General features: G+C 35.3%; 1 protein-coding gene across 2 annotated transcripts in view; it reads left to right on the top strand.

Annotated features, from left to right (window-relative positions):
* The window catches only part of LOC129247163 (glycoprotein-N-acetylgalactosamine 3-beta-galactosyltransferase 1), a 107,159-nt gene that overhangs the window by 85,332 nt on the left and 5,292 nt on the right, over positions 1–16,535 (top strand). For both annotated transcript variants that reach the window (XM_054886136.1, XM_054886137.1), the window contains exons 2-4: positions 2,000–2,215; positions 15,322–15,832; positions 15,909–16,005. In XM_054886136.1, coding sequence (XP_054742111.1) covers positions 2,173–2,215; positions 15,322–15,832; positions 15,909–16,005 — 651 coding nt within the window. In that variant the 5' untranslated portion in view covers positions 2,000–2,172. The remainder of the gene's footprint in view (positions 1–1,999; positions 2,216–15,321; positions 15,833–15,908; positions 16,006–16,535) is intronic.

The raw sequence follows: 16,535 nt of genomic DNA, 5'->3' as shown, positions 1-16,535 counted from the left end.
GTCAGACCCATTCGAAATCATATCCGGAGTAAAACAAGGAGACGCATTGTCATGTTTAGTATTCAATTTAATGCTACACACGACTGTTAAAGAAATAAACACGAATGGAACATTATTTAATAATGATTTTCAGATATGTGCCTACGCAGATGATATTCTTATTATGGCTAAAGATAGAAACACTCTTATACGCGTCTTTAAATGTATTGATAAAGATGCAAAAGCTCTGGGACTACACGTAAATACCGAGAAAACCAAATACATGATTCGGTCAGTCAACAACACGACACGCGATGACCTAAGTATTAACAACTTTGCTTTCGAAAATATCACTGAATTTAAATACTTGGGTTTTAAACTATCAGCAGATAAAGATTCGGCGATAGCTATTAACGACAGAATCCAAGCTGCAAATAACGCCTACTACGTTAACATAAAACTATTTAAATCAAAAGATTTGTCCAGAGCACAGAAAATAAGAATGTACAAAGTACTGATACGACCCGTCCTTACATATGGTGCAGAAATATGGACGCTGAAAACAAATGACATTCATCAGCTGATGTGCTTCGAAAGACGTATCATAAGGAAAATATATGGTCCGGTTGCAACAATAGATGGCAGCTACCGCATTCGCTACAATAATGAAATCGAAGAAATCGTTCAAGGACAAAATATAATACGTTTTATCAAAGCCCAACGAATTAGATGGATTGGGCACGTACTGCGCATGCCGAAAGAGCGAAATGCTAGGAAAGCTTTTATTTTAACACCAATTGGAGGAAGAAAAAGAGGACGCCCACGAAAGCGATGGTTAGATGACGTCGAATCAGATCTTAAGCAAATGAACGTACACAACTGGAGAGATGTAGCCATGGATAGAATAAAGTGGAGAAAAATTGTTGATGAAGCTATGGTCCACCACGGACTGTGAGGCTAAGAAGAAGCCATAATCCCAAACGCGGTGAAAGGTTGAGATACATACATATAGAAAAGCCACTGCGGAATATTTTTTTTGTTCAAATGCTTCGTGTATGCGGTTTATGAGTCTATGAACTTGTTCGATGGAACTGTGTTTTTTTCTGAAACCGATTTGGTGATTTGGGATTATATTTCGGTCTTGAATTATAGTCATCATTCTTTTGAGAAAAAGGGATTCCATTAATTCAGAGCCAATAGGCTATAGGCTGATATGCCGATATAATTCGACTTGTTCAGCACTTTTTCCTGGTTTGAGGATCATTTTTACTTGAGCTACTTTCCATTGAGGGAGGAACCAAACCAGATAATATAATAAAATTATATATGTACGCAAGGAAAGTGAGTACTTCTTCTGGGTGTTTTTTCAGCACTTCTTCAATTATGAGGTCATATCCAGAGGCCTTCTTCATTTAAATGTTTTTGTCACTTCTTTAACTTAATTTTTCGAGCATGTTTTTATGCGTGGGTCCATTGGTGTGCGTGTTCTAGGAATCTTTTACTTTTTGAGCAGTGCTTGGAGAGGGTTCGATTTCGAGGGGGCAGAACACTCGGGTTAAGTGACGAGAAAATGTGTTTGCCATTTGTTGATATCCATTTTAATGGATGATTGTGCTAGGGTTGGCCTTTGTTAATTTTTGTTTTTGCTTTCCATAGAAAGCAGTCAGTGGCAGATATGTTATATGTCCAACTACACAGGCGTCTCACGTGGCGTGCAAAAATGCATCCCAAATGAATTAATCCAAAGATTGAAAATGTAAAATGTAAAAACGTATAAAACTTCTAAGTCTCGTATTATTTAGTGTGCAGAATTATGTAATGAACTCCGCTGAGTGTTCTTACTCAAAGCTAAACTGCTTTAAATTGCAACTCTAAATAATGCTAAATGTTATTTTTTATGACAGATTGTACTTAATAAATGGAGTTACTAAAAAAAAAAAATATGTTATTGATTGTAATGCACCCTTAAGCTGCATGAAAGTTTACTAAAATCTAGTTCTTAATTTATCTTTTTTTGCAGAAAATGTAAAACCAGCAGAAAACAAGTAATCCACTGTAAATCAACCAAAGAATCTACAAGTCGGTATTTATTAAGGATCATCGTGATAAATCTAGGAGCTAAGGACGCTACATTAACAAACCACATCTACAAAATAATTAGTAACAACACAAATATTTACATAAATTACACAAATGACTGTCAACGGGTTGCTGGGACGATCAGTGTTGACTGAAGGTAAGGTTTTGTATAAATATTTAAGTATGTATCGACAAAAAAATGTCTTTAAAATACATACATACATACGAGTATGTACGAGTATATCGATTTTTTTGTACTTACTTGGAATTGCATCAGCAATCAGCTCCGCGGAAAATTTTTAATATCTTCTTTAAGATTTATAGAACCCTTATTAAAGGTTAAGAAGAAAGTGCATATCGTAGACAACTTCTTTGTATGCTTGCTAGTTGCAAATTCTAATTGTGACCTGAAAAAATATACACAGGTGTGAATGAGGAAATACCTGTACCCTTAAAAAATTATTCTGAAGTCATTTATTTTTTTTTTTCTAATAAATCATACAAAAGAAAATTTCGATACCAAATATCTGCGAAGAGTTAAGGGGTCTCAGATATGCAAAGTTTATTTGAATAAATTTGGCAACTACGTAAATAACGGTTTTTAATTGGCATTGTTATGCTTTAAGTGCAACATTGAAATAGCAGTGCCTTCAGTTTTTTAAGATACTACAAGAAATATTACTAAAATTTTGTACAGATTTAGTTAAAAGTACGTTCTTTATTCTCTTTTTAAGGTTAGCACTAACCGAAAAATAGATGAATGCAATAAAACAAGTGCCATTTGTGTGTTATAACGGGGACTTTTCAACCCATGTGTTGCATGTACGAGGTGTGTTCAAAAAGTATCGCGAATTTTGAATTTTCGTATGGTTTTTCGTAGGTTACGTATATTCGAATTTCGATTTTTTTGTGGCGATATGTTGGTACTTATGTTCTCATTCATGCCGACGAGTTGGGCCATTTTGAATGTTCAGTTAATTGTTGACAACTGCTTTGCTTGCACGTGTTTCGGCTCGTCTTCGATTTTTACCTATTCAAAAAGATGGATCAAAGAACCTGTATCAAATTTGGTGTGAAAAACGAAATTAGGTGCGCGGATGCATTCTGAACGTTGACTGTGGCATACGGAGAAGCTACTTTGGACCAAGGCAACGTTTATCGGTGGTACAAAATGTTCTCAGAAGGCCGAGAAGATGTGAATGACGAAAAACGTGCCGGACGCCCGAGCACTTCAACAACAGGCGAAAATATTGATGAGGTGAAGAAAATGGCAAATCGTCGAATCACCGTTAGAGAAGTTGCTGCGAATCTAGACATATCGATTGGCTCGTGCCGTTCGCTTTTTTCAATAATTTGGGCATGAGACGGGTCGCCGCAAAATTCATACCAAAACTGCTCAATTTCGACCAAAAGCAGCATCGCATGAACATTGTTAATGAGATGTCGGACTCTGTCCGCGACGACCCAAATTTGCTCCAGAGGGTCATAACTGGTGACTAATCGTCATAACCATATATGAAGTGGAAACCAAAGTTCAATCATCTCAATGGAAGCTGCCGCACGAACCAAGACTTTGACGTTTTCTTGTTCCCGAAACTGAATTGGAAAATGTCCTGTAACGCGTGGTGTAGAAATATTTATTTAGAAAAATTGGAATTAACAAAAAAAGAATTTATAAGTACATTAAAGGAGGAAACGTTGAAAATTGGAAGAAATTTTTAATTTTTTTGACTTACTGACTTAAATCGTGACCACAAGATTTCTTCGGTATCTGAAGTGGTGAAGCCGTATGCTGCAGCTCATATCTTGTTTTTTTTCCTTGTTCACTCCACTCGGGAGCATATGACCTCGACAACACTCAGTTTTGCATTGGTTTCGTTAATCTATTTGCTTTCTGACAGGGTAGGTGATTAGCCTGCCACTACAAATATCCAAAGGTTCGAAAAACATATCAACCCTGAGGCTCGGTGACTTGCCAGAACAATGCCAGAGACTTGAAAGGGAATAATCTCATGATCATGTTCCAGAAATTTTAACGGGGGGCTAACAGATGTGCATTTCTGTCAGCTGTCTTCGTGGGTGACAAATTTTGCCCCACCTTGTATATTAAATAGAATGACGACTCGCAAAGTTGAAAGTTTGATTTATATTTAAAAAGGTGATTTTTAAGCTGTTTAAATTTCAATCCGGGAGATTTATGTATATATATAAGTCTAAAGTTTCTAAAATAATAAGGGTCTTAATTGTTTCCCATGTATTTGGTTTGTGTAAAATTATTTTATTTTCGGTTTATCGATTACCGAACCATCTTGTCATTTGTTCCTCCTGCAGACGTCTTACTTTATTACAAAAAATTAATTGCCTGCACTGAAGACAAAGTTTTTTAAAAAGATAAGGGTTTATTTTAAAGGAAACTATTTAACTGGAAAAAACCAGATTGAATAATCCTAAACATGGTTCTAATTTTAGAGTGTAGCAGCTTCCTTTAGACATTACTTTCAGCTCACTCAAAATACCATCTAGGCCTGCATCGAAGAGTTGAAGTTATTGTTGAAAGAAAAACTGTAAGCTTTATAACCTATAGAATGAGCACAAAACTTGTAATGGAAATGATTTTAGTAAAACTAAACTTGCAAAAATTATGGGCGAGAATCATACCCATACCCAGGAAGAAAGTAAATTTGAAGCGTCGACCAAATGTAAGAAAAATCATAGTAAACTAAATGAGCTTGATTAGTTACGATCCATTTGCCGAAATATTTCTTTCGCTAGTTAAATTTGTCAGTTATTTTTTTCTTTTATAAAATGATGTATGTAGTGAAATCTCTTATTTGAGTTTTTGTTCTTTGTATAAGTGCATGTGCACTTACCTGTGTATCTGATAGTCTTGGGTGTGTTACTGTAGTCTCTTAAAACAAAAACAATTGTTGAACACTAAAATAACTTTGAAAGTCAACATGGCCCAATTGCAGCTTTTTAGACCTCATCTAAACGCATTTCACACAAACCATGAGAATTTCATATTTGGGGATTTTTATTTTGCGGGTTCTGTGTTTGGGTATTTCAAGCCCAATCGGTCATTATGAGAAAAATGTGTTTCATGTCTCAATTCACTTGTATGTAAGAATATTTGAATTTAGAACGAACTTTTGCATCAGAGTATTTACACTTGTCTCAGTAAACAACAAAAACATGAAAAAATAAGTCGTATGAACTTAATTTGCATCTTAACAACGTAAACGAATTGATCTAAAATAACAGTCAGACATGTTTTTTTTTGTTTTTAGCCCTACTTTCAATGCATGCCCCTACTTTGCATATGTGCAAAAATGTGTCGCAAAAAAAATGAAATAAAAAATACAAACAATTGTTTAAATATATGATTATACTTCTTAGCTCGTGTCCGTTGTATTATTGGAGACAAAACACATGCTGCCGCTTATTTTATAATAGATATTTATTTAGCCATTAATCACCAGGTACACAAAGTAGAACAAGCGTTTTACAATCGGCTTTTTAGACTTGTTGACTTTAATAAGCCAGAATATTTAATTGAACTGCAAAAGCTTTGACGAATCCATGGAGTTCCGCAACATAATGTTTGCTCTATTTTTACAGTTAGTGTGTACTTGATCTAGTTTCTAAATTTATATTTATTGGTGTAATCACACCAATTTCCTTACTTTGGCGGTTTGTTAGTTGGCAATTCGGCAAGTGTTTTTTACTGTCAACAAATTTTTGGGCTTCGTATATTTCTGTTAGTTTGGTAATGTTCTTTCGCAACAGCTGAGTCATTTGCGTTTAAGTTACGTTTCATTCATTTCATTTATACTTGAAACATACAATCTTTGGCTGTAAAAATAATTTGCCTACTTTTTTCCTTCCCTTTTTGATATTTTAAACTTAAAATTCGCCTCTGAACATCAAATGCCCATAACAGCTGATTGCTATTTTGCCAACTACAGTTCAAATTGCTAAGCTTAGCACCGTGGCGCTTCGGTACTTGGCGCTTAGGATCTTTTGTTGGATTTACAAAAAGAAAAGCCAAGCAACGTAAAACCAGAGAATGCTAATGGAATGAGAAGGAGCAAATGTTACTGTTAACTATTTTTAGTACAATTGGGATTTGACATTAACATTCTCTGGTAAAACTGTCAAGTAACGAAGCAGCGAGCTCGAGGGGAAGACCTTTGTTATTACAAACAACACGCGAGATCTTATTACGTCCTCCATGCCTGAGAATTACGATAACAGAGAATGTTAATGAAATTTAATATAACATTAACGGATTAACAGAGAATGTTAATGAAGTTTAATATAACAATAACGGATTAACAGAGAATGTTAATGAAATTTAATATAACATTAACATGTATTAATATTAACATTTCATTAACATTCTCTGGTGATAAGCCCAAAAATATCAATTTGTAGGAGAGTATTTTCACGTTTGAAAATGTTGTGCTGAAAAGAAAATAAATCAAACTTTGACACATTATTTTTAAGGCACTGCTGTGCTGAGAGAACTTTCGATTTTAGATCAAATGAATATTTTTAAAATAATAATTTATCATACATTAGTCAGTGAAGCACAAACTTGCTAAGGAAGTACTTATCATTTCACACCTGACACCAGATATATTATATTTATTTATATGTACATATTGAGGATTCCGGCAGCTTACAGATTACCAAATTTTATTACAATAAAAAGTGTTCAATGTTCAAGAAACTTGATTTAAGGGGTTAGGCCACTCTAGGATTTTCAAAATATCGAAATTTTTTTTTTTGCTTAAAAGATGCTTTAAACTCTTTAGAATATAAAACAAAAAGTCCTATGCGTGAAAAAAATGTTTATCTCTAATATTTCGCACTTTTGCGCGAGCGCCTCTGACGTCTCTGAACCGACTATTCAAATTTAAAGCGTGTTTATCTCAAAACGTGATTTTTCAAAACGGCAAGCAGCATAACACAAACAATTTTTAATATTTTCACTTGTAATTGTACAAGGATCTTTAGAACATTATTCCGCACTGAAATACGTACGGATTTTTTTATTAATTAATTAGAAAAATTTTTATAAACAATTAACGGTTCCATTTTAGACGAAAAATTCTACTTTTGACTTCAAACATCTGCAAAATACACAAATTTCAATATTTCTAAAATCCCGTACGTATTTCTACAGCTATACTCACGTCGATTGAGAAGAATGTTTTTAATTTGGTTTAGGTGGACATTTACGTCAGTTGTACTGCTTGCCGTGAAGTGCCTTTTTCGCAGGGCGCGTTCAGAGATTCACTCCAAAGGCGCCATTTTGTAATATTTTTCAATAAAAATATTTGTAATTACACTTAAATACATGCTTAATAATATACTTAAAAAGTTTTTTCCTGGCACCTTTCTTTCAATGTAAAAAAAATCCTTAAAAAACTGCTTTTTTACAGTAGCTAGAGTGGCGTAACCCCTTAATTTACTTATTGTAGCATTATGATCTAAATAGGTGCATTTACATGAATACGTTGTAGCGTTCCACTTAATGCTCGAAGAAATAAAACATAAAAAAAAATCCTTTATGTAAGATTTTAGTTTTGGAAACTATTGAAAGAATTTAACAACGTTGAGCGATCATCCTAGACGAATTCTTTTTCCGAATGAATCCTAAAAGTATCTGTATACAAGCTGAAGTATGATTTTTGTAGCAATTAAGGGAGGGGTCTAGGGTTTGACTTTCAAAAAATCGATTTTTGGAAATAGCTTTTTCTTATAGTAAATCGTCTCAAAAATATTGTCCCAAAATTTCAGCTCAATCGGAGCAAAACTTTTGGAGTTATAGACGTTTTTGTCCCCACTCCTCTGCGACAGCTGCGAGCGTTTGGAGCGGAGCGTTACGTTTTTCTCGAAACCACTTTTTCAAAGTCCGTGACTATTAGAACTTCAACAATATTTAACCGATCCTTTTCAAATTTGGTATACAACTTCTATATATAAAATACCTCCCCCGCACTGAGAGATTTTTCACTTTTTTGTTTTACATTAAGGGCGGTTTCCACTTATACAGCGAAAAAATCAGTGAAAATCGCACTTTTTGCTTCAAAAACGCGCTGGCAACGTAAAAATGAAAAAAAAAAAAATTGGAGCCAGTGGGGGGGAGGTTTTGGTGATAATTTAACCAAATAATTCTGTTTTTTTTATTTCAGGTGATTCTACAACTAGATACGATAGTCACCGCAAATCACCTTTTGGAAAAGGCGTTTTCGGAAAAGTTACCTCACCGGCTTATTTCCCGATATTTTCTTACAAAAATTTAGTACAATATTGTTGAAATGATGCTTTATAATGTACAAAAAGTTTAAATACATTTTCACTATTCATATCTCTAAAGCAAAGTCTCAAAAATTCATTAAAAAAATGCTCAAACCCTAGACCCCTCCCTTAAAGGCTAGTCCTAACCTCACAGTCGCGAAATTTCGCCAGCAATATACATTTTGCTTGTCGTGAAATGTAAAATGAGAACGTTGCGCGTTGTTTTTACGGCGTGAACTGAGTACTTTTCTGCCACAAGATACATACGAAATTTCACGGCAATGCAATTTTTATGGATTTTGAAAGCCATTTCACGTGAAACGCGAACATAGTACTATGCTTTAGAAAGAGCTCCACTAAGATTGGAATCAACGTTCTCCAAATGGTAGTCACGCACCAATCCATTCGGCTCGGGTGGCCGCCTAACTAGTATCGCCTGTGATTAATAACAATTCTCACTGTAAGTTGTAGGTTTTTTTCCTATTTCAATTAAATTATATGTACAATCTAACTACAAATATCAAGAAACTGCGTATTGCAGAGAGTTTGTTGGAGATTCCAGAGCGCAAAACGCCTATTTCAACTTATTCCTATGATACAAATTGTCAATTTGTTAATGCCACGATATGAAATTTAAGTTTGTATGGGAAGTGTCACGCTTCCTTTTCCAATACCTAATGATTTTCGGCTTAAGCACGGCATTTATAATTTATTCTCCCTCTCTCTCTTTCCTTATAGCTCCTGGTGACGCTCAAGCATGCATGTCCTGCAGCTTATATGTGTGCGTGTCGGGTGCATGACGCTAATATCTAAACATTTTTATTTTCATCATGCAAAGCCGACAACAAATATGTATGACACGAAGCAAGTTCGTGTGTCACTCGATACGCACACATATAAGTTGCAGGACATGCATGCTTGAGCGTCACCAGGAGCTATTAGCTTCACAATCTGCGGTGGACCATAGCTTCATCAACAATCCTCCTCCAATTCAGTCTCGCTCTTGCCTTATTTCTCCAATTATGAACGTTCATCGCGTTTAAGTCTGCTTTGACGTCATCAAACCATCTCTTTCTTGGCCGGCCTCTATTTCTTCCTCCTATTGGATGTAAAGTAAACACCCTTTTTTGATTTCTTTCGTTGAACATTCTTATGATGTGACCAAACCATCAAATCCGCTGCGCTTGAATAAAAAGTATTACATTTTCACCACCGATAAGGTTTTCAATTTCGTTGTTGTAACAGATGCGATACGTGCCGTTTTCAAGCCGCATAGAACCGTAGATTTTTCTCATTATGGTTCTTTCAAAACGGTTTGGTTAATATCATAAACTTTCAGCGTCTAGATTTCAGCACTATAAGTTAGAACCGGACGTATTAAAGTTTTATACATCTTGATTTTTTGCATTCGTGATAAAACCTTTGATCTGAACAGTTTTATATTTTTTATACTTGCATAATACATCTTAAGAAATCTGCTAGTTTCTTTCATTTCTTGCATTTGATGTGTATTTACTCGCTGATAGAACGAATCCTAAGTATTTGATTTGATTTAGACTTTCAAAAACAAAATCATCTATAGCTAGATTGTTGGCATCCATCTTACGTGCTGAGCGAAGCATAAACTTAGTTTTTTCGGCGTTGAATTCAGTCCTATAATTTTTGCAAAAAATTAAAATTAAAATTCAAGCATAAGCTTGAATATGCGAATTGGTTTGTTTTTTTTTTTGCCACAATTTAGAGGTTTTGTTTTTATATAAATATTTTTGTTGCGTGTGTACCGCAATTAAAAAGACTAATATACGCCCTGACAGCGTGGGCGCCTGATACCAAAATTGGCGAAACTACAAACAGTACAAGTTTTATAACGATATATATGAATATGCATCAAAATAAAAATAATGAGGAATGATGCAGGGCCAAAAGATGCTTTGATTCAGCACGACAAAAAGCAAAGAAGCCGTCTGAACTTCATAATAACCTGTCTGCATTTGGCAGCAAACCAGATCGAAATATATTAAAACGAAATTGATTCAGAAGCGACTAAAAAATCATGTCAACGATGCAGCGACTGAATCCTTCTCAAAGACGCAGACCTTATCTCTTTATTATGATAATATTGGTATGGCTTAATTACGTATGGAACAGAAAAAGAAGTGGTCGTCCTCGCGTAGTTCGAACCAGTGAAACCATAAAAGCCATGCGAAAAGAATTCGCAGAAATCCCCTTACAAAGCAGCAAATCATGTCCAGGGAAATGAATGTATCGACCAGATCCATGACAATTAGAGCTGATCTCCACAGGAAAGCCTTACTTCGCTCAACTGGTCATCTCTTGACAACGCGCTTGAAGAAAATTAGGATCGACAGATGCAAGCAGCTTCTTCGGTGGCACGCGGCCAACGGCCATGAAAATATTCTTTTCACAGATGAGAAAATTTTCCTTGTTAAAGAAGTTTTTAATAAGCAAAATGACAAAATCGATGCTACAGCTTCTAAGACGCAAAAACTGTTGTTCCAAGGGTTCAGCGTGGCCACCGTCCAGCCTCCGTAATGGTTTGGTGAGGAGTGTCTTGTAAAGGCGTTACATCTCTTCATTTCTGCGAAAGAGGGGTTAAGACTGGGGCAAAAGTGTACCAAGAGGATGTCTTAGAAGGCGTGGTGAAGCAGTTGAGGAATACTCTTCTCAATGGAGAGCGTTGAATCTTCCAGCAAGATTGCGCTCCAGCCCATAAGGTAAAAACCACCCAGCAGTGGCTAAAAAACAATTTTCCATATCTGAATCCATTGTACTACAGTTTGTGGTCGGAATTGGAGACCATGGCCTGTTGAAGATCTCACAAAAATTCGGTGAGTCTCAAAAAATCTTTGGTTCGAACAGCGGCGTCCATATCTATTGAAACCGTGCCTACTGCAATAGTTAAATGACCTAATCGTTTGAAGACTTTTGTAAAAGTCTGACCATTTTGAATGAAAATGAAATTTTTTTTAATATTTGTTCATCTAATCTTGTAACTTCATTAAAAAAAGTATTATAATTTCATATCTAGTACGGACTTAACTTGTAACAGAACTTATGGCAGGACAAGTATACTAGGTGTAATTGTACTATGCTTCTAAAAAATGAATAAGAATTGTTCATAAAAATAAAAAAAAATTGTATTATTTATTAAGGGGTTACGCCACTCTAGCTACTGTAAAAAAAGCAGTTTTTTAAGGATTTTTTTTACATTGAAAGAAAGGTGCTAGGGAAAAACTTTTTAAGTATATTATTAAGCATGTATTTAAGTGTAATTACAAATATTTTTATTGAAAAATATTACAAAATGGCGCCTTTGGAGTGAATCTCTGAACGCGCCCTGCGAAAAAGGCACTTCACGGCACGCAGTACAACTGACGTAAATGTCCACCTAAACCAAATTAAAAAAATTCTTCTCAATCGACGTGAGTATAGCTGTAGAAATACGTACGGGATTTTAGAAATATTGAAATTTGTGTATTTTGCAAATGTTTGAAGTCAAAAGTAGAATTTTTCATCTAAAATGGAACCGTTAATTGTTTATAAAAATTTTTCTAATTAATTAATAAAAAAATCCGTACGTATTTCAGTGCGGAATAATGTTCTAAAGATCCTTGTACAATTACAAGTGAAAATATTAAAAATTGTTTGTGTTATGCTGCGTGCAGTTTTGAAAAATCACGTTTTGAGATAAACACGGTTTAAATTTGAAAACGAGTTTTACATATGAAAAAGTGACAAATTCAACTGTATAAAATTTTTTACCTTTAATCTGCTATCCCAGGTCCATAAAGTTGCCCTTCTGAATCCAAATTTTGCTCTTCTTTTTTTTTCTTGTTGATTTAACGGCCAAGCGCGCCGCTTTTGCTGCTCCCGTCAATGAGCGTTCTGCGAGTTTAATGCGATTAGCATCGGTTTCAACGCAAAAATTGTATGCTTCGGCACCAATATCAATCTCCAAGACCTTCATAATTTGCAGAATACTTTTAATACCATCATTAAAGATGCAAGTGGCAATGCTAACTGCAATATCTAAGACTTTTTTTCCACTTGAATAGGATTTTGGAGCCAAGTTCCAGACGGTTGCGTTAAAACTTTCGTTTGCATTTTGAGTAAATGCACCCAAACAACGGCTTAACAATTCTTCTCGACTTAAGTCCTCGTATATTGGTTTGATGGCCTCAAAAACTTCGTTGGAATGTGAGGGCTTGTGCTGAAAATCTTTCAAGGTGCCTGCTGCTTTGGCTTTTTTCCATTCACACCAACTTTCTGAGCATGTATCATGCATAGGCGTTCTGTCTGTTGACATTTTATGATAAAGCGTCGCCCAAATACACCTTTTCATATTTTCCACAGAGTCTGAATTCCGCCGTATCGCAAGTCCATAATATATTGTTAGCTCATCAATTAATTTGGCAGTTAATTTGCCTTTGCCTCCAAGGCCTTTCATATTTTTTTTCAAAGTTCTTAATCTTGAACCCATACGTTTTTGCACGTGATCGACACACTCTTTTTTTTTACCTCAAAAGTTTGGTATGGATGACTATCTACGATTCCCTTAAACGTTTTACTATCACCTTCGCCGATGTAGTTGGTATATTTAATATTATACGATGATACAGATCTGGCAAACATTTCGACAATAGAGTCAACTTCCATTTTACCACTTGAGCCTTCATGGTTACATTGGCACTCTTCTTGGTGGCTAAAGTACCATTGCTCATACTCAGTCGTATTTTTTTTAACTTCCCAGTACTCACAAGCTTTACAGTACTTACACTTGACAGATACATCGATAATTTTACCCGTGTGCCATCCAATCAAAGAAGATACGCCATAAAGAGATGAGAATCCCCTTTTTCGCCAAGAGCGATCACCAGAAACTGTAATTCCTCCTTCTTCACCTTTTTCACGGCTTTCATTTATCTCTTCTTCTGCTGCTTTCTTCATGGAAATATCTCTAACAGCAGTGCTTGCGACGTGTAACAAGTTAACTATTTTATCATAGAAAGAATGAAAAATAGGTCGCGGTAACTCCATAAAAGCACAGAATTTTTTTATGCCATTGAGCCCTATACCAAGTATTCTAATAGCTAAAACAATTCGTCGATTAATTTCGTAGGCTTTATTAATAATCTTACAACTTGGAACCTCAACATAATTGCAATTCGGGTATACGATAACTATCTTAAAACCAAGCCCACGTGGACTTTTTTGCTCAAAAGTTACATCTGCATCACACGTTTTACACTTTATGTATTGAGCTATTGTTGAAAATACCATTATAAAATTCAAAATGCAATAACCAGCAGCATAGTCAATATTAAATTCATCATCAGATTGTTTTAATTTTTTAGCAGATGCACTCACACCTTTCAGCTTCAAATCGATTCAGTGGTCTTCGCTTTTTCACGTTGCTCCGACGCCTTGTAACAAACGATCCTTTTGTACCTTTATGACCTGTATACACTTTTTTATCACTCATGTTCAGAATTTCACTATTATTAAGCAAAAATCAAAAAAAATTATAAATGAAAAAAATCACACGAATATTTCAAAAAATTAATATTTTTGACAATGTTCAACAAAAAGAGAGATATTTCCTCATGCTCCAACGACTAACAATTCGTAACTAATAGTCGTGTCAGAGACGTCAGAGGCGCTCGCGCAAAAGTGCGAAATATTAGAGATAAACATTTTTTTCACGCATAGGACTTTTTGTTTTATATTCTAAAGAGTTTAAAGCATCTTTTAAGCAAAAACAAAAAAATTTCGATATTTTGAAAATCCTAGAGTGGCCTAACCCCTTAAAAGAGCGTGCGTTTGGAAATTATTAGGTAGTCGCATTACCTCAAACCACCGAGCCATAATGTGCTCTACTGGGGTGCGTATCTCTACTAGTCCCAACGTGAAACGAATATGCAAGGTGACGTAGAATCAATCCGATTTTGTTTTTGAATCACTTTTTTATTAAAAAAAAATTATTCCGAGTGATCGAAATCTTTTGACCTTTTCGCGCTCCATTGCTTGTTTGTTTGTATACTGCAGCTGTCTAGCTCACAAGTGTCAAATATGATTGACGTACGATGCCATTATGTAAAAATTATAAATCTTCCGAGGGGGTGATTAATTTTGTGCCACTCTGTATAATTATATGTTTGTTTTCAAGCTCTGCTTGGTACTTCATACAAACACGCAGAGTTGACGTATACTTGAAATGGGTTTACCCCAAATTTCTTATCTAATTTATGGTGTGTGTCTTGATGTTGCCTTGCATATTGAGGCAATTCTCTGTAACTACTGTCACTGTGAAATTTGCGTTATTTGACTTCATATTAGAAGACATTTTTTTAATGATTTTAACAACTAATATTATATAAATAGTTTTTTAAGCACAATAAAATGATGGATATTTTCTTCTTAGTAGCCGTTGCGAAAATATAGGTGAACATTTTTTTTGCCGTTTACTTCAACTATCTCAAGCCTTAATTTCTTCAGTGTTTATGGTATTAAAAATGAAAATATTTAGCGGTGAATTTAGTACTCTTTCTAAATCTCGCATTGCGGTAATTCTTAAAAGTTTTCTTTTTCGCGGAAAAAATTTGAGGTTTAAGACTTCTCTGTTCTAAAACGCTCAATATAATGTCAACATTCCGTTTTTATTAATACAAGTGTGATCACTATATGCAAGCATTGAGTATATTTATTTAACTGCTTACTCGTATCCAATGTCGCATTATAGTTAAAGCACTTTGAAGAATATCAAAGACTGTTTTCTGAAAAATTCATTGTAAAATTGGCGCTTGACAAAACAAGTCACACATAAAAATATATTCTAATCGAAATATAATATAACAATAAACTAAAACAAAGTGTTCTGTATTTTTAACTCTCTTTACATTTAAATGGCGCTCGACACAACCCCGATCATATCGTTAGGATCTCGATCGAATCGACGCTCCTTGATTTCGCTTATAGTGGGACTGGTTGTCGGTTTCTGTCTTGCGGAAATGTTCATAATGTCGTCGCCTTCGCGTCCCGAATATATGCCATATGCCGGCCACCAACATGGTGACGCCAACGATGCGCACAACAGCCACGATATGCTGGGCGAGGAGGGGCCCGAAGCGGATGTTGGCTCTCATCAGCACGCATTCGAAAATAACAGCTTATCGACAAAATTATACAACGAGGCGCGCGTGTTGTGTTGGATCATGACAAATCCGAATAATCATAAAGCAAAGGCGCGACATGTGAAGCGAACGTGGGGGCGACGTTGTAATAAGCTTGTGTTCATGAGTTCTCAGAAGGATGAAGAATTAGGCTCGATAGCATTGCCGGTGCAGGAGGGACGCAACAATTTATGGGCGAAGACGAAAGAAGCGTTTAAGTACATTCACGCTCACTACTTGGACGAGGCCGATTGGTTCTTTAAGGCGGACGATGACACGTAAGTAGAGAGTAGAGCGAAGCTATGTTAAAAGTTTGTCTTATAAATTAAAAACTTACCTATTGAACACCTTTAGATACGCTGTCATGGAAAATATGAGGCACATGCTATATCCTTACTCGCCGGAGAGTCCCATTTACTTTGGCTGCAAATTCAAAATGTTTGTGAAACAGGTAAATATGGTGTAGTACATATAAGTTCATATGTATGTATGTATGTATGTGGTATTAGTTTCAATGAAACAAGAATAAGTTATTTTATGCGTGGAGTTCATCTACGTTTATTCAGCCTATTTTATAGGCAACCCCAAATGCTTGAGTGTAGAATATCAAAAATAATAGAAGTGAGTTTTGCTTTTATTGTTGGCATATAAAACGTGAGCGTGGTTGTTTTCCAAACTCAATAATACAGGGTGAACGATATGAAGTGTTACCTATTCAAAACATCATAACTTTTTTGTGTGAAATTAGTTTTTATTGATTTCAAAGACAAAATTGTTCATAAATGGTTACAATTTGCATGCTGCACGAATGTGATCTTGAGGTATTTTGTCCCATTCTCGTATAATCGCTTTTTTCAGCGCATCCATACTGGAATATTTTTTAGTCCTCACCTTGCTCTCCAAAGGGGACCAGATGGAATAGTTCATCAGATTTGCATCTAGCGAATTCGAAATGGACGAAATGAAGTGTGGAACATGATT

Source organism: Anastrepha obliqua, chromosome 5 (assembly GCF_027943255.1).
Source record: "Anastrepha obliqua isolate idAnaObli1 chromosome 5, idAnaObli1_1.0, whole genome shotgun sequence".
NCBI classification, from domain to species: Eukaryota; Metazoa; Arthropoda; class Insecta; order Diptera; family Tephritidae; genus Anastrepha; species Anastrepha obliqua.
This window is presented reverse-complemented; position numbering and strand designations above follow the sequence as displayed.